This window comes from Melozone crissalis, unplaced genomic scaffold, assembly GCF_028551555.1.
Source record: "Melozone crissalis strain CALT ecotype California unplaced genomic scaffold, PUWL_Pcris_2 ptg000086l_1, whole genome shotgun sequence".
NCBI classification, from domain to species: Eukaryota; Metazoa; Chordata; class Aves; order Passeriformes; family Passerellidae; genus Melozone; species Melozone crissalis.
Genome location: NW_026535863.1, coordinates 1,686,650 through 1,706,634, shown reverse-complemented (window position 1 = coordinate 1,706,634; position 19,985 = coordinate 1,686,650). Strand labels below are relative to the sequence as shown.

General features: G+C 54.2%; 1 protein-coding gene across 5 annotated transcripts in view; it reads left to right on the top strand.

The window, feature by feature from the left end:
* KIF21B (kinesin family member 21B) overlaps positions 1-17,394 on the top strand; it is a 51,532-nt gene extending 34,138 nt beyond the window's left edge. The window contains exons 25-36 of one of the 5 annotated variants that reach the window (XR_008484001.1): positions 321-526; positions 993-1,067; positions 1,190-1,303; positions 1,903-1,941; positions 3,958-4,094; positions 4,304-4,484; positions 9,262-9,426; positions 11,973-12,090; positions 13,274-13,444; positions 13,880-14,079; positions 14,485-14,748; positions 15,287-17,394. Coding sequence is in view for 4 of the 5 variants with exons in the window: in XM_054290807.1 (XP_054146782.1) it covers positions 321-526; positions 993-1,067; positions 1,190-1,303; positions 1,903-1,941; positions 3,958-4,094; positions 4,304-4,484; positions 9,262-9,426; positions 11,973-12,090; positions 13,274-13,444; positions 13,880-14,079; positions 14,485-14,584 (1,506 nt within the window). In the remaining variant the exon portion in view is untranslated. Of the gene's footprint in view, positions 1-320; positions 527-992; positions 1,068-1,189; positions 1,304-1,902; positions 1,942-3,957; positions 4,095-4,303; positions 4,485-9,261; positions 9,427-11,972; positions 12,091-13,273; positions 13,445-13,879; positions 14,080-14,484 lie in introns of all 5 variants that reach the window. The other 4 variants (XM_054290809.1, XM_054290807.1, XM_054290810.1 and 1 more) reach the window with 4 other exon arrangements.
* Positions 17,395-19,985: the final 2,591 nt, after the last annotated feature.

Here is a 19,985-nt window from a genome sequence, read left to right as displayed (position 1 = left end):
GCATAAGGCAGTGTGGCTGATTTATGGATGGGCAGAGCCAAGGTCTCCTGGTGCAGTGGTCCTGTCCTGGGGCACCAGAGACTTGGCAAGCACCCGCCACACCAGGCAGTGCCTTCCAAATCTGAGTGGCACTGAAGATGTCCCCATGGAGGGAAGCAGCCACTGTTCTGTACAGGCTGTCATGTTTGCTGTGATGAGGATCCCAGTGGGACGTGGGGGAACTGGTTTGTGGCCAGAGAGCACAAACTCTTCCAGCCCCCATTGCTGGCTGCTCCCACTGCCCTCCGTGTACCCGCCCTGAGCCCTCTGCCCTGCTCTAGGGGGAGCCCAAGCTTTCGGGGCAGATGAAGGCAGTGTCAGCTGAGTGTCTGGGACCCACGCTGGACGTGTCCACCAAGAACATCACCAAGTCCTTGGCGTCCCTCATGGAGATCAAGGAGGACGGGATCGGCTTCTCCATCCGGGACCCCTATTACAAGGAGAAGGTGTCACGGACCATCAGCCTGCCCACCCGGGGCAGCACCTTGTGAGCGTGGGCCACCAGTGCCTGGGAGGCTCAGGGGGTCTGGGGAGCTGTGCCTGGCCTGTGGGGGTGCAGAGGGGTAGGGGAGCCCAATCCTGCATCTGTCCATGCTTGGTTATAGCACGCAGTGGTGAATTTCCTCAGCAGGGCTTGGAGAGTGTGTAGGAATGTGTTGGTGTTGTTTGCAGATGGAGAGGAGGATGCTTCAAAAGCAGGGAAGGAAGGGGGGGAGATGGACAGGGGATACTTCAGAAGCAGGGAGAACAACCACAAGGGTCCCCAGCTCCCGTCTCTGGGTTATCAGCATTTTTGGAGGTGTCTTGGGCTGGCAAAAGCCTCTGCACTCTGCCTCGAGATTGTGACTCCAGCCCAATCTCTTGTTTGCTCTTCTGGGGGAGGACAGAGGTGTTGATTGTGGAGGGATCCTGGGCAGGGCAGGCACCTACTCTGCTTTGTTCACTTGCTGCAGTCCCAGGCAGTCCCGGGGCTCGGACACCTCGCCCCTGACCCGGCGGAAATCCTACGACCGTGGGCAGCCTGCCAGGTGAGCTCGGGACAAACACTGACATGGGCAGGGGGGCTGTGTGGCCCAGGATTCTTTCTGGGCCCAGTCAGGTGCCAGGTGAGCAGTTCCAAGTCATGTGTCCCTCTGATCCTTTGGCTTAGGCCTGCAGACATTGGCTTCACACCGCCCTCCTCCCCACCCACCCGTCCGCGCAACGACCGCAACGTCTTCTCCCGTCTCACGAGCACCCAGAGCCAGGGATCTGCCTTGGACAAGTGAGTCCTGCTGGGGTGAGGGTGTCTGAGGAGGGGAACCCAGACTAGGATAGCACATGGCCTGTACTGAGTCCTGTGGGGGTATAAAGCATCACCAGGGCTTGGATTGGCTCCAGCCAGTGTCCTGTCACCTCTTCACCTCCCTGCTCCTCCCCGTGATGGAGCAGCTGCCGTGCCAGGGCTGTGCTCCTGCCCACTGTGCCCTCTGAGCTCACAGTGCTGGCCTCTGCCTGCAGACAGACTTGGAGCCCTGGCAAGATGAGGGAGCAGGATGGGTGAGGGGATGAGGGCTCAGAGGAAGCTGATGGACTGGCATCCAGCCACAAGTGCTGCTCCAGCCTCTCCTGGCAACAGGTCAGGTGCTGCTCTGGGCTTGCTAGCAGCGCTGGTGTTCCCTGATGGAGACCTGCTGTCTGTTCCTCCTGCTCTTCTGCTCTCCCCTGGTTCTCCATGTGTGCTTCTCCTTCTCCCTCCCTCCTCTCCTTCTCTCTGTCCTACACTGGCTTGGATGCAATAACAATCTTCCACCTCTGACTCCACTGCTGCCTTCTCTAGTCTGGGTTTTCTCTCCCATAATCCTGCTAATTTTCTGCCCCTAGGTCTGATGACAGCGATTCCTCTGTCTCGGAGGTGCTGAGGTATAGACAATTCTATTTATTATCCCTTCCTCTGCTCCTCCTTCTCTCTGTCAGATGCCTGCTCTCCCTGTCCCTGCATGCTCTGCCTGCAGCTTGCTGCTCTCCCCCATCCCAGCCTGTGTGTCTGTCCCCCTGGCATGCCACCTCTGGTGCCTGATGCTGTCAGTTCAGGCTGTTCCTGCTTGGATTAGCCCTTGGTGCGTGGTGCTGGGCTCACTGGTGGGTGCTGGCTGCTTTGGGTTGGCAGCATGTTCTCCTCCAGCTCTGGTGGGTTCTTGCCAGCATGAGGCCACCATGTGCCAGCCCTTCCCCAGCTCTCCAGCAGGATGGTGAGATGATGGGGAAGGGTGCTTGCAGTACATCCTTTGTGCAAGCTTCTTCCAGGCAGTTATCTCAGGTTCAGCTCGTGCCTGGTTGTGCTGCCCTGGTGCTGAGTTGGAAAAGGTCAGTCTGTCCCTAAAGAAATCAAGTCAGATTGTGGTGCACAGCTCAGCCTTGGAGTTAATGTTCTCCTGGGCTTCTCTCCCTGCATCCACCACTACAGAGGTTTCCCAGAACAGGGGCCACATTTCCCCCATCCTTTAGGAACATTTCAGCCTTCCAGTGCCTAAAGGGGCTTGTAACAAAGAGGGAGAGCAACTTTGTACATGGGCAAATAGTGACAGGACAAGGGGGAGCAGTTTAAAACTGAAAGAGGAGAGATTGGGCTAGATGTTAGGAAGGATTTCTTCCCTGTGAGGGTGGGCAGGCCCTGGCACAGGGTGCCCAGAGCAGCTGTGGCTGCCCCATCCCTGGGAGTGTCCAAGGCCAGGTTGGATGGGGCTTGGAGCACCCTGGTGTAGTGGAAGGTGTCCCTGTCATGGCATGGACATGGAATGAGAGGGTGTCTAAAGTCCCTTGCAACCCAAACCATTCCATGATTCCATGATCAGCTGTCCCTCACTCAGGTGTCCCCTCCCTCTGTTTGTGCCCTGAGCTCCTGCAGACCCCTGTGACAGGGGAGGTGACACCAGACCAGTCTGAGAGGGTCACCCTGGGCAGTTTGTGGTCAGGCAGCCTCTCAAAGTCCATGGAAGATGCAGTGCAGGGATTTCCCCTTGGATTCAGTGTTGCTTTGAGGCTGCTGGAAGCACTGGGGGCGAGGGGAGGGCTGTTGGCTTGGCTTTGTAAGTGCAGAGCTGAGGAACATCACATGCATGTGATTTCCACACCCAATTAATGAGCCTGTGCTTGTCCTCACAACTAATGCAAACCTTGCCCTTCTCTAGCCCCATGCATCAGTTTCCCTGCCTGTAAGAAGAAATTAGCACAACTTTGGGTGTTGTGGCTGTGCTTGATGACCAGGTCACACACAGGAGGGTCAGGCTGGGGGTGCTCAGCACCCTGAGCATGTCTGAAGTGGAGGGTTTGGGAGATGATGTCCCCCAGGACACAGAGCAGTGTTCCTTGGCAGGGTAGGTGCTGTCCTGCCCAGAGCCAGCAGTGGGGGCAGGAACAGCCATTGCAGCAGGGATGTGGGGGGCAGATGCTGGTGCTGCCCTTTGTCACCCTTGGGATCTGTGTGAAGGAGCAAGGCCCTGTCTTCTAATGCCACCAGCCAGAGGGTGACAGCCTCCAGGGGATGGGGTGCTGATACTGGAACTCTGAAACATTATCCCAGCAGAGCTTCAGCTTCAGGCTGGAGAGTCCACAAATGGACCTGAGGCCAAGGGCTGAGTCTCCTGAACTGTCCTGGGTCTGTGCTGGTGAGGCAGGAGAGGTTTGGAGGGAGAGCAGAGGTCACTGGGCAGCCTCCCCCTTTCCCTGTGTGATGGCAGGGGCAGAGGTGGGCAGGGGATGCCCATGGGGACATTCTGGGGTTTCCACAGAGACCTCAGCTCAGACAGGCCAGGTTCAGGTGGAGCAGTGTCTCACTCTGGGCTGGGTGTGAGGCTGCTCATGTTCTCCCATGCCCTGGGGCAGAGGGCACCGTGCCCCTCCACCCCACACTGTACCTGTTCTCTCTCTCCTGTGAAGGGGCATCATCAACCCGGTGGGTGGCACCAAGAATGCCAGGACAGCCCCTCTGCAGTGTGTCTCAGTGGCAGAGGGACACACCAAGCCTGTGCTCTGCCTGGATGCCACCGATGAGCTGCTCTTCACGGGCTCCAAAGGTGGGTGATGGGCTGGGAGGATGCAGAGGAAGCGTGGGCATTACAGGGATGGTTCCTCTCTTCAGTGTTGACCCCTGCCCCTGTGCTGGGGCTGCCTGGCCCCTTTCCTCTGGCCCTGTGGGTGGGGGGACATCCTCATAGGGAATATTGTCCCCATGTCCTTGGAGGAGACACCCTCAACACTCCTGGGCGTGTTCTTCCTCCCACAGACCGCAGCTGCAAGATGTGGAACCTGGTGACAGGCCAGGAAATCGCCTCTCTCAAGGGCCACCCCAACAATGTGGTTTCCATCAAGTACTGCAGCCACACGGGGCTGGTGTTCACCGTGTCCACGTCCTACATCAAGGTGTGGGACATCCGCGACTCCGCGCGCTGCGTCCGCACCCTCACGTACGTCAGCTCGGGCACCTGGGCACTCTGGGCTCCTCTGGCTCTGCAGAAGCCTTTACAGAACCTACAGGGGCTGGGACATGGCCAGATAGAGCTCCTTAGTGCCAGTTTGGAGTGCTGCTCCCCTAGGGAACAGGGAGGGTGGGAGAGTTTGGGGTGAGGGAGTTCATGGGGACTCCTGCAGGAAAAACTTGTGGTCATAAAATCACAGAATATGCTGAGTTGGAAGGGACCCATCAGGATCATCATATCCAATTCCTGACCCTGCACAGACACCCCAACAATCCCACCCAGTGCCTGGGAGCATTGTTCAAACACTTGAGCTCAGACAGGCTCGGAGCTGTGCCCATTTCCTGGGGAGTCTGTTCAGTGCCCCAGCACCCTTTGGGGGAAGAACCTTTTCCTGACATCCAACCTAAACATCTCCCAGCTCAGCTCCAGGCATTCCTGTGAGTCCTGTCACTTGTCATGAGAGGAAAGAGATCAGTACCTGCCCCTCTGCTGTCCCTCATGAGGATGTTGAAGGCCCCAGTGAGGTCTCCCCTCTAGGCTGAACAAACCAAGTGCCCTCAGCTGCCCCTCATGAGCGTTCTCCTCCAGACCCTTCACCATTCTCATGGCCCTCCTTAGGATGCTCTCCAATGGCTTAATGTCTTTTTTATATTGTGGTGCTCAAAACTGAGGGCTTGAGGTGAGGCTGCCCCAGTGCAGAGCAGGGCAGGACAATCCCCTCTGCCCAGCTGGCAATGCTGTGCCGGGTGTGTCCAGGCCATGGATGTCCCTCCTGGCTGCCAGGGCACTGCTGACTCATATTCATTGACCAGGATGCCCAGGTCCCTTCCCACAGCTGCTCTCCAGCCTCTGTTCCCTGCAGGGTTGCTGTGTCCCAGGTGCAGAATCCAGCACTGTTAAGGGTCAGGAGCTTTGAAGAGATCTTGCAGCTGTTCTGAGAGCTGGCAGCTCCCATGGGGGGCACAGCCCCAAACAGCAGTGTCTGGGTAAATCACAGCCTCTTCAGTGGGAATCATGGGGCTCTGTGAGGAGTTTGAGGACCAGAAAGGAGCGTGGAACAGACTGTAGCTGTGGCTGCCAGTCTGGAGTAGGGCTCCAAGGTTAGGACAGGATGGTAGGGAGTAATAGCAGCCTCCTTGAGCCAGGTCTCATGAGCTCTTGGAGGTCTATTAGTCACCCAAGATAGCTCAGCTACCTTTGGAGGCATAAAATCAGCAGGATGGCTCCTGTGGCAGTGTTGGAAACAAAAAGGTTTAATAAATGCAAAATAACAAACAGAAAAATTGAGCCAAGTCCAAGAGGTTGCTCCTGCTAAAACACCCCACAAAAGCAATTTGTTTCTTTGGTCTCTTCTTTTTCTAGTAAATTGTCCAGGTGGGACTTTTTGGCTTCTGTCCAATTGGCTATCCTTAAGTTTGAGGTGAAGTCCCCCAGGTCTGTGAGGTGGCTTTTTCACCTAACTGAGGAGAGAAACTTTTGGGCTCCTTTCCTTTTTAAGGGGACAAAGGACAGTTTTGTCACTCTGTCAGCACGGGGCACATTCCTATAGCAGGTCAGAGCTACCCACTTGCTGTGGCACAGGTCTCCTTTTCCATCCAACCTCAGCTCACCTGCATTAGCTTCTCTCCTGGCACAGAGGCCAAGACCTCCTTTCCCTGTGCTGGATGCCAGCACTCACCAGCCCTTCTGTGCAAGCAGAGAGGCACAGGAGGAGAGCAGGGAACCTCAGCTGGAAGCCAGGGCAGGATGCTCTGAGTCATGCACAGACCCTGATCCTTGGCTGCCTCTACAGGCTGGGCACTGTCCTGTGGGACAAAGCTCCTGTTGGTCCCATTGTGGCCAGAGGGGCAGGGACACTCCAGGGCCTTTCCTCAGTGTGGGACCCAGCTGTGCCAGCCTGGGGACAGCCCTGTGGTTCCTCATCCTTCCTGATGCCTCCGGTTTAGCTTTTCTATTTTTCAGGTTCTGTGCTGCTTTAGTGTGTGGGTCTGGGCTTCACATTATGGGATGGTGAGCTCTGTTCACAGAGCAGGGAGACAAAACAATTCCTGCTCCAGCTGGGGACCAAGGACAAATGATCCAAACCTCAGCCCAAGAGCACAAACGACATGAACTAAAGACAGAAAAACAAGCAGGATGGGGCTTCATGGGTTAAAGCTGTAATTGGACAATTAACCCCAATATGCAAATGGACCAAAACTTATAAAAGTGAGAGACCCCATGACCTGTCATCCATTTTGTGGCCATTTTGGTTCACCTGGGGTGTAGCCCTGGCTGCTGTTGGAATACAAGCCCCTCATGGCACAGGCCTGGAGGGAAATCTAAGCACAAGGATTGAACTGAAACTCCTGGAGAAACTGAGATATATAAAGCTACAAAGTGAAATAGAATTATAGATTTAGTATATAGATTTTAGCTTTTAGTAGAAACTTATACTAAGTGCCTTGGGTATCTAAAAAGCTGCAATAGAGAACAAAAGCTTTTTTGTCTTTAGGCACAATTCTACCATAGTAGTGGTATTTTTATAAGGCTGCTTTGCCTCAGACAAAATGTAAATTGCTGGGCTCTTGTGCTGCCCAAGGTGGATCCATTGAGGCCTTCTAATAAAGCCCTACTTTATTCTTTAGCTCTGTCCAGCCTCTGTTCTAGGCTCTGTTCAGCCTTGACAAGGCATCACCTGTGGTAATCACATATCCTCTGAACAGAGAGAGACATAACTCTCTCCCAAGATTTTCCTGGGAAGCTGTGAGAAGCTCAGGGAAAAGAATGAGAAACAATTCTTATCTCCACTTGCTGCACCTGTCGTTGTGCACATGTGGAATGTGTTATGGAGATTGTTTACCAAAGGGTGATTTTATAATTGGTCACTGATGATGGTGTTTTGGATTCAAGGACCAGTTAGGTCAAAGCTGTATCAGACTGTCTGCAAGGGCAGCGGGGGTCTGATGGCTCAACCTGGACACCACAACCTTTCCAGAGAGAGGTCCTGCAAGAGACAACTTTCTAGGGGTCTCAGGCAATCCTTCAGCCACAGGGTAACCTCAGCAAGGACAGCCAGCTCAGCTCTGAGCAGGGATTTCAGCTCTCAGTGATTTCAGCTCTTGGTGATTTCAGTTCTGCCTTGCAAGGTGTCCCCAGGCCAACACAGGGACAAAGAGACAGGAGCTCTGTGTTGTTATTCCACAGAGTTCCTTTATTCCAGCACCCTGTGAAGGAGGCCAGGGACAGCAGCTCCCACCTGAACAGGGCAGAAACTGGGGGTTTATGGGGAAAAGCAGGGGTAGTACAAAAGGGGAAAAACCAATTAGTCCCAACAAATCTACATGGGGTTCCAAAGTGTGCTGGGAACTCACCATGACCAAGGAGGATTTCTTAATCCGTGAGAGTTTCAGAAGATCTTATCAGAGCCCATTCAAGGGATACCTCTCAAAGAGAGAGGGCTGGCATGCCCATCTGTCTCCACAGATGGGTTTTTTTCTAATAGGATAATGTAGTATTATAGGATAATATAGTATTATAGTATAATATAGTATTATAGTTATATCAGGGCACCCCCATCACAGGAATGATTGACATCTGACTCCAAGACTTTGGAATGCTGAACACTTGCTATATTACACTGTATTGTACTAGATCTATATTACAAAGAATGCTAAAGAATACTAAAGAAAACTTGTGACTGTCTCTTGAGTCAGGCAGCTTTGTGTGATTGGCCAAGGAAACAAAACCATCCTCAGCAAAATCCAATTACCAAATTCCTTCAGGTAAACAATATCCTAACACATTCCATGTGTGCAAAACAACAGGAGCAGAGAATAGAGATAAGTTTTTCTCTTCTCTGAGGCTTCTCTCTGCCGTTCCCAGAAAATCCTTGGGAAAAATTGTGTCTTGCTTTTCTCTGTGAAGAGAAATGTGGCTACACAGTATAGGATAGTAGAATAAAGGTATAGGCGGGGGATGGTGTGGCTGGACAGTGCCCAGAAAGGGCCCTGGGGGTGCTGGTGACAGCAGGCTGAACATGAGCCAGCAGAGTGCCCTGGTGGCCAAGAAGGCCAATAGCTCCTGGCCTTGATCAGGAATGGTGTGGCCAGCAGGAGCAGGGAGCTCATTCTGCCCCTGCACTTGGGACAGGTGAGGGCACATCTTGAGTGCTGTGTCCAGTTTTGGCCCCTCAGTTTGGGAAAGACATTGGGACATTTGAGCACATCTAAAGGAGGGCAATGAGGTTCGTGAAGGGCTGGGAACACAAACTCTGTGAGGAACCACTGAGGGAGTGGGGATGCTCAGCCTGGAGAAGAGGAGACTCAGGGCTGCCCTCATCACTCTCTACAACTTCCTGAAGGGTTGTAGTTGGTGGGAAGTCAGTTGTAGTCAAATGTGGCTGGGCTCTTTCTCCAGGCAGCACTGACAGAACCAGAGGTCACAGCCTCAAGCTACATCAAGGGAAATATAGGTTGGATATCAGGAAAAAGTTTTTCATGGAAAGGGTGATAAAGTTCTGGAATGGCTGCCCAGGAAGGTGGTGGAGTCACCATCCCTGGGGGTATTTAAAAAGGATGTGTTTAACGAAGGCTGGATGTGGCACTGGGTGCCAGGGTTGAGTTGAGGTGTTGGGGCTGGGTTGGGCTTGATGATCTTTGAGGTCTCTTCCAACCTGGTCATTCTGTGCATTCTGTGATTGCCCAGCCTCCTGCAATCACAGACTCAACGCTAATTACTCCCCAGCAGGTACAATCCATCACCCCTTTGAACTCTGCCCCTTCAGGTCGTCGGGCCAGGTGATCTCTGGGGACGCGTGTGCCGGGACCAGCAGCCGCACGGTCACCAGCGTGCAGGGCGAGCACCAGATCAACCAGATCGCGCTCAACCCTGCGGGCACCGCGCTCTACGCGGCCGCCGGCAACGCCGTGCGCGTCTGGGAGCTCAGCAGGTCAGGGATGGGGATGAGCTGGGCAGGGATGGGGCTGAGCTGGGCAGGGATGGGGCTGAGCAGGGCAGGGATGGGGCTGAGCTGGGCTGGGATGGGGCTGAGCTGGGCAGGGATGGGGCTGAGCTGGGCAGGGATGGGGGCTGAGCAGGGCAGGGATGGGAGCTCAGCAGGGCAGGGATGGGGCTGAGCTGGGCTGGGATGGGGCTGAGCTGGGCAGGGATGGGGCTGAGCTGGGCAGGGATGGGGCTGAGCTGGGCAGGGATGGCGGCTGGGCAGGGATGGGGCTGAGCTGGGCAGGGATGGGGGCTGAGCTGGGCAGGGATGGGGCTGAGCTGGGCAGGGATGGGGGCTCAGAGTGGCATGAAATGATGCCCCTGGGGGAAATGAAATGATCCCCCTGGGCAAAACAAAGTTATCCCCTTGGGCGAAATGAAATTTTCCCCCTAGGGGAAATGAAATAATCCCCTGGGCAAAATTAAAGCCTTTTCCACAGCAGGAATTGCCTGGAATAAGGATTTTCAGGATGCCTTCCTATGAGATCCTAGTGGTTTTGGTTTAAAAAATGTTAAATATTTTTTAAGATTTAAGTTTAAGATTTTCTTAAATCTTTTTATTTATTAAATGTAAGATTTTCTTAAATCTTAAGTTTTTTAAATTTAAGATTTAAGATTTTCAATTTTTTAAAATTTAAGATTTTTTTTAGATCATAACTCTCAGTTTAAGAATTAAAGATTAGTTTAAGATTTAAAATTTAAGGTTTTAAATATTTCTTAAATTTAACATTTATGTAAAATTTAAGATTTTAATTTTTTTAAAAAGTTAAGATTTTTTAAGATCATAAATCTTAATTTAAGAATTAAAGATTAATTTAAGATTTTTTAAGATTTAAATTTAGGATTTTCTTAAATTTAACATTTTTAAATTTTCTTAAATATAAGATTTTTAAATTTAAGATTTTTAATTTTTAAAAATTTAAGATTTTTTTAAAGATAATAAATCTTAATTTAAGAATTAAAGATTAATATAAGATTTAAGACTTAAATTTAGGATTTTCTGAAATTTAAGATTTTTAGATTTATATTTTAAATTTTTTAAATTTTAAGATTTTTTAAAGATCATTAATCCTAATTTAAGAATTAAAGATTAATTTCTATTTGTTATTTAAATTTAAAGTCTTCTTAAATGCGCACTGGGCAGAGCTTAGCAGAAAGGAAAAGACAAAAATGGGATGAGCAGCAGGGCCCTGGTTTCTCCTTGTCCTTCTACCTGCCCAGGGCTGTGAACCCTGTGCTGCAGCCTGGGCTCTGCAGCCACATGTTGGCACACTCTCAGGATGCAGAGCCAGACGTCGGCACTCTCAGCCTGCCCTCCTCCCCTGGATCACGCGCAATCAGCTCTCCCTGCCCGCTCTGTCCCAGCTGGGGCACCCAGGGAGGGCTGGGGGAGGCGGGGGTGTGAGGGCCCTCAGGATGGGCCCCAGCACACGCAAGGGCTGAGCTGTGCCCTTGCTGCCCTCAGGGGCTGAGCTGTGCCCTTGCTGCCCTCAGGGGCTGAGCTGTGCCCTTGTTCCCCTCACAGGGGCTGAGCTGTGCCCTTGCTGCCCTCAGGGCCTGAGCTGTGCCCTTGCTGCCCTCAGGGGCTGAGCTGTGCCCTTGCTGCCCCCTCAGGGGCTGAGCTGTGCCCTTGCTGCCCTCAGGGGCTGAGCTGTGCCCTTGCTGCCCTCACAGGGGCTGAGCTGTGCCCTTGTTCCCCTCACAGGGGCTGAGCTGTGCCCTTGCTGCCCTCAGGGCCTGAGCTGTGCCCTTGCTGCCCTCAGGGGCTGAGCTGTGCCCTTGTTCCCCTCACAGGGGCTGAGCTGTGCCCTTGCTGCCCTTGCAGTGGCTGAGCTGTGCCCTTGTTCCCCTCACAGGGGCTGAGCTGTGCCCTTGCTGCCCTCACAAGGGCTGAGCTGTGCCCTTGCTGCCCTCAGGGCCTGAGCTGTGCCCTTGCTGCCCTCAGGGGCTGAGCTGTGCCCTTGCTGCCCTCACAGGGGCTGAGCTGTGCCCTTGTTCCCCTCACAGGGGCTGAGCTGTGCCCTTGCTGCCCTCGCAGGGGCTGAGCTGTGCCCTTGTTCCCCTCACAGGGGCTGAGCTGTGCCCTTGCTGCCCTCACAAGGGCTGAGCTGTGCCCTTGTTCCCCTCACAGGGGCTGAGCTGTGCCCTTGCTGCCCTCACAGGGGCTGAGCTGTGCCCTTGCTGCCCTCAGGGGCTGAGCTGTGCCCTTGCTGCCCTCAGGGGCTGAGCTGTGCCCTTGTTCCCCTCACAGGGGCTGAGCTGTGCCCTTGCTGCCCTTGCAGTGGCTGAGCTGTGCCCTTGTTCCCCTCACAGGGGCTGAGCTGTGCCCTTGCTGCCCTCAGGGCCTGAGCTGTGCCCTTGCTGCCCTCAGGGGCTGAGCTGTGCCCTTGCTGCCCTCACAGGGGCTGAGCTGTGCCCTTGTTCCCCTCACAGGGGCTGAGCTGTGCCCTTGCTGCCCTCGCAGGGGCTGAGCTGTGCCCTTGCTTCCCTCAGGCTGCAGCCCGTGGGGAAGCTGAGCGGCCACATCGGGCCCGTGATGTGCCTCACAGTGAGCCAGACACCCAGCAACCACGACTTGGTGGTCACAGGCTCCAAGGATCACTATGTCAAGGTACTCTGCTCCTTGGGGAGCAGCACCCCCAGTCCTGTAGCATCCCATGAACTCTCCCCCCTTGGTCAATCCCCAAGCCCAGAGCCCTGGAAACATCATTAACACTTACTATAGATCATCCCTTCCAAAGGGAAAAACAGTCTCCCCCATGGACTTGGTGTCACAACTTCCTCTGGTTTCTCCTTCCCCTGTCACTGGTTTGGTACCCCTGGTACCACCCCCCTACCCCTGGAGGCCAGGCCCCTCTGCCCCCCACCCCTTCCCCTTTATGAGCTCCTGCTCCTCCTGGTTCTTCCTCTTTCCCTGGGTTTGTCCTTCAGGGACTGATTTACCCTGCTGGAATAAACCCTTGCAAAAGAGCCTTTCTTGCCTCTGATGCTGATCCAGCTGTGGTGAGTGTGAGTGGAGGTTTGACTGCATTGCCTGAGTGTTAACTCAGCCCTGCCTTTCAACAGGAGAGGCTTGCTGGGGACCAGAGACAGGCAGCAGCACCTACCACCTTAACACTCACATTTTTAAAGTCCTGTAGGGAAGCCCAGATGTTGAGAACCCCTCACTCTTCTCTCCTCCTGAGAGCTGAGCCCAGATTCTGTTTTCACCTCTGCATGTGAGGTTCTCCCTTGTTTCCTCTTCCCAAATCTTGCCTTTTGCTTGGTTCACAGTGCACCTTTGATGCATAAGAGAAATGCAACTTCTTCTCCAGACTCTCTGGGTGTGATTTGCATGTGAGGGCTGACCCAGATGAGCAGTTCACCCTGTTCTGCTCAATAATTCCCCATTGATAAAGATGTCTTGTGCCTGCTCAGTCACAGCTCCAGCACAGCAGGAGCCTGTTCCTTCCTTTCAGGTTTTAGCAGGTTTCACTAGAGCTGTCCCCAGGGAAGTGGGGAGGGGTGGTGAGATGGTGAGACAGATCCCCCTGAGCTGTCACCATGGCTCCAGAGTAGTGTGCAGGCTCACCATGACTAAAATGCAGCAGAGTGGGGCTGTCCCTGGTGGCAGATCTCCTCTGCTTGTGGCAGGACCCTCAGCCCCAAAAGCCTCCAGCAGCCAATGCCCAGTCCCATTCCCAAAATCACTGTTTGTGTCCCTGAGCCTGGGACACAGAGGGTGGTGGCCAAACTGCCCAGGGGAGGGAGTCCCCAGTGCCATCTGTGGTTTGTTACCTGCTGCTCTCCCCCAGGTGTTTGAGATCACGGAGGGCATGGTGGGCAATATCAGCCCCACTCACAACTTCGAGCCCCCTCACTACGATGGCATCGAGTGCCTGGCCATCCAGGGAGATGTCCTCTTCAGTGGCTCCAGGGACAACGGCATAAAGAAGTGGGATCTGGAGCAGCAGGAGCTTATCCAGGTCTGGAGGGGAGCACAGGGCAGGGGAGGGTTGCTGCTGGGGCCTGGGGGTTGTCCAGGAACCTGGTGCCAGTGGAGCGGGCACTTACAGTCCTGGGCCATGAGTGGGTGAGGGTGTGCTGTGCCCCCATAATTTGTCCAGCAGGGTGCTTGGGATTGCTGGCTCTCCTTCAGACAGGCTGAGGCATCAGTTGCAGTGTGGGGGCTTGTGTTCCACCCTGAATTCTGGGTTGTTGTCTCCTGCCCAAGGGAGAAACCAAGCCATGATTTTGAGCCCACGCCCTTGGCTCCTACCTGGGCACGTCCAGGTAGGTTCAGTCAGTTCTGGGGTGTCAGTGAGGAGCTGAGCTCCCTGGGACAGGGAGGACCCAGCCACCAGGATGGGTGCATGTGGTGTGCAGGTGAGGTTGTTCATGGCTGTGCTCTGTGCCTCCAGCAAATCCCCAATGCCCACAAGGACTGGGTGTGTGCCCTGGCCTTCATCCCCGGGCGCCCCATGGTGCTGAGCGCCTGCCGAGGAGGCGTCATCAAGGTGTGGAACGTGGACAACTTCACCCCAGTGGGGGAGATCAAGGGCCATGACAGCCCCATCAACGCCATCTGTACCAACTCCAAGCACATCTTCACTGCCTCCAGGTGAGCCCCTGGTGTCTGCCCCTGTGGCCCCTGGGAATGGGGAGACCCTGGGTGTGAGCTGTGCCCCCTGGGGCTGGGTGGGTGAGCAGGGAGCGGGGAGGGAATTGCAGCTTTTAGTCCCTCCTTCATCTCCTTGTGCCCACTGTAGCTGCCCACGGCCAGGCCTGCCCACTGCAGTGCCCAGAGCTGTCCCTGGCCACCCCCTGCCCACGCTCTGGTGATGCCCTGGGTTACTCCCCACGCAGGGACCCCTCTCCCTCGGGGCTGGGCATTGGCTGCTGCTCTCGGGGAGCTCTTCAGCAGCAAGACTCTGATATCCTCTTTTCGACCCTGTCCCTTTTCTCCCTTCCTTTTTCTCTGTCTCTCTCTGCCTCTCCTTCTCCCCCCCTCCCATCTGTGCCACAGTGACTGCCGGGTAAAGTTATGGAATTACGTGCCTGGGCTCACCCCTTGCCTTCCACGACGCGTCCTTGCCATAAAGGGCCGTGCTACTAGTCTGCCTTGACCCTCCTGCTCTTGACTCTCTTGCTCATATGCTCCTCTTCTGTCTCTCCTTCCCTTTTCTCTCCATCTCTCCCCTCTTTCTGTCCCTCTCACTGTTGCTTTTGCTCCTCTCTCTCTTTCCCTCCCCCCCCCCGTTTTTTCTCTGGTCTGAGCTGCTTCTTCACGGTATGAAACTATTCTGAGTTTTTCTCCACTTGATTAGTCTTTGTTAGAATGGACTCACCCCCTTGGCCCAGTCATCCCCTGCCTTGGTTTCACTTTTTGGTTTTTTTTCCTCGCCAAGTGCCCACATCTACTTTGGCACCTCAGTGGGAAGCCACGGCCTGCCCGTGCCTTTGCATGGATAGTGGGTTGGGAGTCAGCAGCCACCCCCAAATCAGCCCATGCCCCAGGAGCAAAGCAGCTCCCTGGATTTCACTGCTGGAGCTCATTCAGGGCGGGTAGGAGTCCTGGTGCGGGGTCACCCTTTCCCTTTGTCCCCAGCTGCTGCCAGAGGGGTGAGCTGGAGGCTGAGCCCCATTGGGTTTGCCTTCTCCCCAAAGTGCACCAGACAATTCCTGCCAGGGGAGAAGGGCCTGGAAGCTTGGAGGGCTGCATGTTGCCGTGGTGGGGAGGGGAGGGCAGTGAGCACCCTGTGGGCAGTGCTGTGGGGCTCCTGCCCCAACCCCTGGGTCATGCTGTCCCTCTCACCTTTGCTCCTCAGCGACTTGACAGTGAAGCTCTGGAGTGGGAGGAGGTTGCCTGCGGGGTCAAACTAGGAACTGCACAAAGACTGCAAGGCGTGGGCAGGGTGAGGGGCAGGGCACCTCCCCTGCTCTCAGTGAGGACTCAGCCACCCACAGGAGCTCAGCCCAGCACAGGGGTTTCTTTGTGCCTGACCCAACGGGGTGGACAATGCTGCATCTGGTACTCTGGTCAGCTCCTGTGAGGAAGCAGCTCTGTGGGGCAGCAGCAGCTCCACCTGCCCTCCTGCTGAGGTTTCTGATGGTTCTCCAGTGAACAGGAAATGTTTCATCTCTCACCATCCTGCTGTAAGGACTTTGGGGGTCAGAGGTCCCTGACTCCTCAGAGACACCCAGCTCCCTCCTGCCATGGCTCTGCCGTGCTGTGCTGCTCCTGGGCTGGTTCCTGCAGGAGTCTTCTCCACTCCACGAGGACATTTGGTGTCTGCTGGCCAGGACCACCACACAGAGGATGCTTCTCTGGAGCCATTACTTGTGAGACACCTCTGCTGTGCGGACTGCAGAAGGATTTCCTGGTACTCCCAGCCTTCCCTTTCCTGTGTGGACGTGTCCCAGTGGTTGGAGGGAGCACTCTGAGCTCCTTTGCCATGTCCCATCTCGTGAGTTACAGCAAGTCTGGGATGTTCTCCATTGGGCAGCTGCCAGACTGACCTGCTACAGTTCCTTTGACATTCTCCAAACCCCACTTGTAAACTCAACTGCCCCCTGGCTCTGGGCTCTTTCCCACATACCCAGCCTGCTCAGCCCTGCTCTGGACATCCTGACCCCATCAGGGCTTTGTGCTGGGTTCCTGCACCAGTTAACCCCCTTGGGATGGAGAAATGAAGCAAGAATGGAGCTTACAGGGCAGAAAGGCCAAGGCTGGATTTGGCACCCCACTGCTGTGGCTCTGTCTGTCCTTCCCTTGGGTTCTGCCCTCAGACTCTGCCTGGACTGGAGCTTGCTCAGGCTGGGCCTGCATGGATGCAAGGCTGGAGAGGAGCCAGCAAGGCAGGGAGCAGCAGCCAGAGTCACTGGCAGGAGCAGAGGGGGACAGGGTTGCACACTGATCTTGCACAAGTCCCTGACTCCCCCTGTGCTGGAAGGACAATCCTGCAGTGGATGATCTCGCACAATCTCATCTCCTGGAGGGTCTGGGGGCTCCACCCTGGAGTGTTTCCCCAAGGACATTCTGCAGGCTCTTTCCTCTGTCTCTCCTGTTCCAGAGGGGCTGGTAAGGCCCTGGTCACACACTGGAGCTTCCCTCAATCTCTCCTATGGCCCACTGGACCATCCCCTGCTCTGTCCTGCCTTGTGGAATGGCCGAGGAGACCCCAGGATGGGTGTTCCTGCCTCACACACTCTCCTTTCCCCTTTGTCACAGAAGAAGCAGCACTTGAACTCAAATTTAAGGATTTCTCCATGTGATCCCGCAGCACTGAACTGGGATCTTGGAGGCCAGGGGCTCCAGGACCTGCCCCATCAAGCACAGACCATTTCCCCTCTGCTCTCTCCAACCACGGTGATACCATGACCTGCCCCAGCTCATCTGCCACCAACCCTTGTTCCAAGCACTCTGGCTGGAGTGAGGGGATCCCTCTGCATCTCTGCATCATGAAAGACAGGAATTTCTGTATTGATTTGGTGGGGGAAGGGGAGGGTTGCCTTTTTTTGGGAAAATTCCATCCTGCTGGCTTGCCTTGTTGGAGGGTAAATGGTACATGTGTGTGAGTGTGTCTGTGTGTCTGTCTGTCTGCGTGTGTGTGTGACCCTGCCAGGACAGTCCCTGCTCCCTGTGAGTGTGGCTGAGCCCTGCGCAGCCAGGACTGGTGGCTGTGCTGAGGAGAGGCTCCCATCCATCCTGTGTGACCTGTGCAGGCCAGAAGTGCACAGAGAGCTCAGCACCCAGTGGCACACAGCCCTGGGGGTCTGCAGGAGGTGTCTCCCACCCCCCAGGCCTGTCTTGGAGGGGTTTTTACACTCATCCCTCAGCTGGTTTGGCTGGAGGGGCTCTGTGTGTGTGTGGCTGTCTCTGGGAAGTGTTTGGCTGTAAGTATTGAATCTGTGTGCTCTGAGATCTCCAGTGCCTGCCCTGAGCATTCCCTGCTGCCATGGCTGGAGGGGGCACCCAGGGTCAGACCTGCCTTGCCTTTGCCCCCAACACCTCTCTGTGTGCAGGCTGAAAGGGCCTGTTCAGTCCTCCAGGGCTGAGTGACCAGTCCTGAGCCTCTCCTGCTGCTGTGTTCAAGCTCTCACAGCCCATGGAGGGAGGGAGCCGGTGCTGGGGCATTGCTGTGAGGCAGGGGGTTTGAAGGGAGGAGAGCCCTGATTTAGGAATAGCATTCTCCCATTTAGTGCTCCCACTAAAACCCCCATCCCCAGCAGGGTGGAGAGGCGAATTGGAGGCACAAAAGGTGAAGATCACAGGTTGAGATAAGAGCAATTTGCTGGAAACAGCAGTGAGATAAAAAGCAAACAGGAAGACAGCAGCAATGTTAATAACAAAAGCATAGAAAAGAGAGAATGATTCACATGCAGAGTGCTCGCCCTGACCTGAGCACAGCCATATTCTACTGACCAGAGTTGACCTCTCCTCTGAGGAGAAGAGATGGATCCTCCCCTGTGTGTCTCCATGGCATCAGTACATTGTGACCAAGCCTTACACTGCTGTGGATCTGCTGGGCCAGCCTTGCATGCACAGCCCAGCAGAGCCCAGTGCTGCTGTCCCCCCCTGGCTGCAGGCAGGCCCTCTGGGTGCTCACTGCTCACTGCTGCAGCTGTGGAGGTGCACTCAGGGCGATCAGAACTGACATTAGCCCTGTTGTTCTGTCTGAGCACATGCCCACTGGAAGCTGGGCTGGCATTTATCCCTGAAGAATTCCTGCAATTGTTGTTTTCCCTCTCAACTGACACACCCATGTTTCTGGGGCAGAGGTGGGTTTTCCTTCCCAATTCTCCTTTCCTCTCTGTGCTCATGCAGGTAAAACCATAGGATGCCTTGTGGTGTGCCAGTTGCTGCCAGCAGCAGAGGCTCTGGTCTGTACTGGTGTGACATGGGACATTTCCTCACTCCACAGCCCTGGACTGGAGGATAAGTCCAGTCCTAAATTGGAACTGAGCTGCTCCAGTTTGGACAGTCTTTTTACACAGCTGAGACACAGGTTGGTAGGAAGGAAAAACAATGATCTTCATCATCAGAGTTGGGGAGTCACCTTTAACACTGTTTGTTCTGTTCAGATCTCTGAAGAACCTCCCCAGAAATCTCTTTCTTGACTCCAAAGATTATGTGGACTGCACTAAGGACACCTGGCAAAATTATTTCCTTAACATCCCAAGAGAATTCAGACCTTCAGAAGCTGTTTGAACAGAACTCAAGGGAGAAAAGTGGGTGAAAGTCTGGGGAAAATCATCTTCCCATGTTCCCCCATGGGGTGGTCATGGTTGTTATTAATGGAGTCCCAAAGGAAGTGCCCCAGGTAGGGGTAGAAGAGCAACACTCAAAACAGCCCTTGATGTTATCATGTCATAAACAGAGCAATCCTGATCCCCTCCCTGCTCTGAGGCAGAGGCTGTGATGGGAGCAGACAGAAATATATGCAGGGTTGGGTACCCACATGGGCAGAGCAGGCAATGCTGTCACCAGTGGCTCAGTACCCAATACAGAAAATGCTGAGATCTAATTTGCTTCCAAGCCACTCTGGGCAGATCTGTTGTTATCTCAACTGTTCAAGCCCTACCTTAGATGCCGAAAAAACCCAACAAAAAACTGTTGTGGTTTAGGACTGCTATTCCACAATTTGGTGTTCCCACTACAACTGTGTGCTGCCACAACCCTCGCCTCCTTCCCTCCCTGTGGTGGGATGGAGAGGAGGATTGGAAGCACAAAAGGTAAAAAAATCACAGCAGAGATAGGAACAATTGGCTGGAAACAGCAATGAGATAAGAAAAATGAACAGCAACAATATTAATAACAAAAGTGCAACAATATTGATAACAAAAGTGTACAAAATAGAGCAAATCACCTGCAAATGCTCTCCACAGTGTTACCCTGATTGAAGAGATCCCTTCCCCCTGCCCAGCAATGATGTGAGGTGGCCTAAAAGAACCTCTGGGCTCTGGCCATGTCCCCTCCTGGCTACTGCAAAAATTTAACTCTGTCCTGGCTGGAACCAGGCCAGGGGTGACTGTGACCCCATAGCTCTGTGTGTGTGTGTATGTGTGTGTGTGTGTAGCTCTTAGTTCCTGTGTGGGTTGATGTTTCTCATGCAGAAGAGCATTTCTTGCTGTTGATCTGGTTTAGCTACCTCACGGTGCAAGCTGGGTGCTGTTCTCATTTGGTTTCCTATTGGGGATGGGATGGGGAGTTTGTGGTGTAAGAATTTTTAGTTTTTCTTTTAATTATTGTTATTGTTATGGTTTTGACACTTGAATTCATCCTGGGGACACGTGGTCTCGCTCCCACCTTGCCGCATGTCTGAGCCACCTCCTGTGTCCCCTCCCTGCTCCTCCTGGGCAGGGAGCAGGGCTGGGGTCCCTGCCCCAGTGGGATCCCCCAGAGCAGTTGCAACACCGAGATTTTGCTCCCATTCCTTGTGGGATTCTGAGGATCTGTGGTGTTTCATTGGTGATTGGCTTGGTTGGCAGCCTGGGGGTGGCTCCATCTGGTCCCTTGGAAAGGGG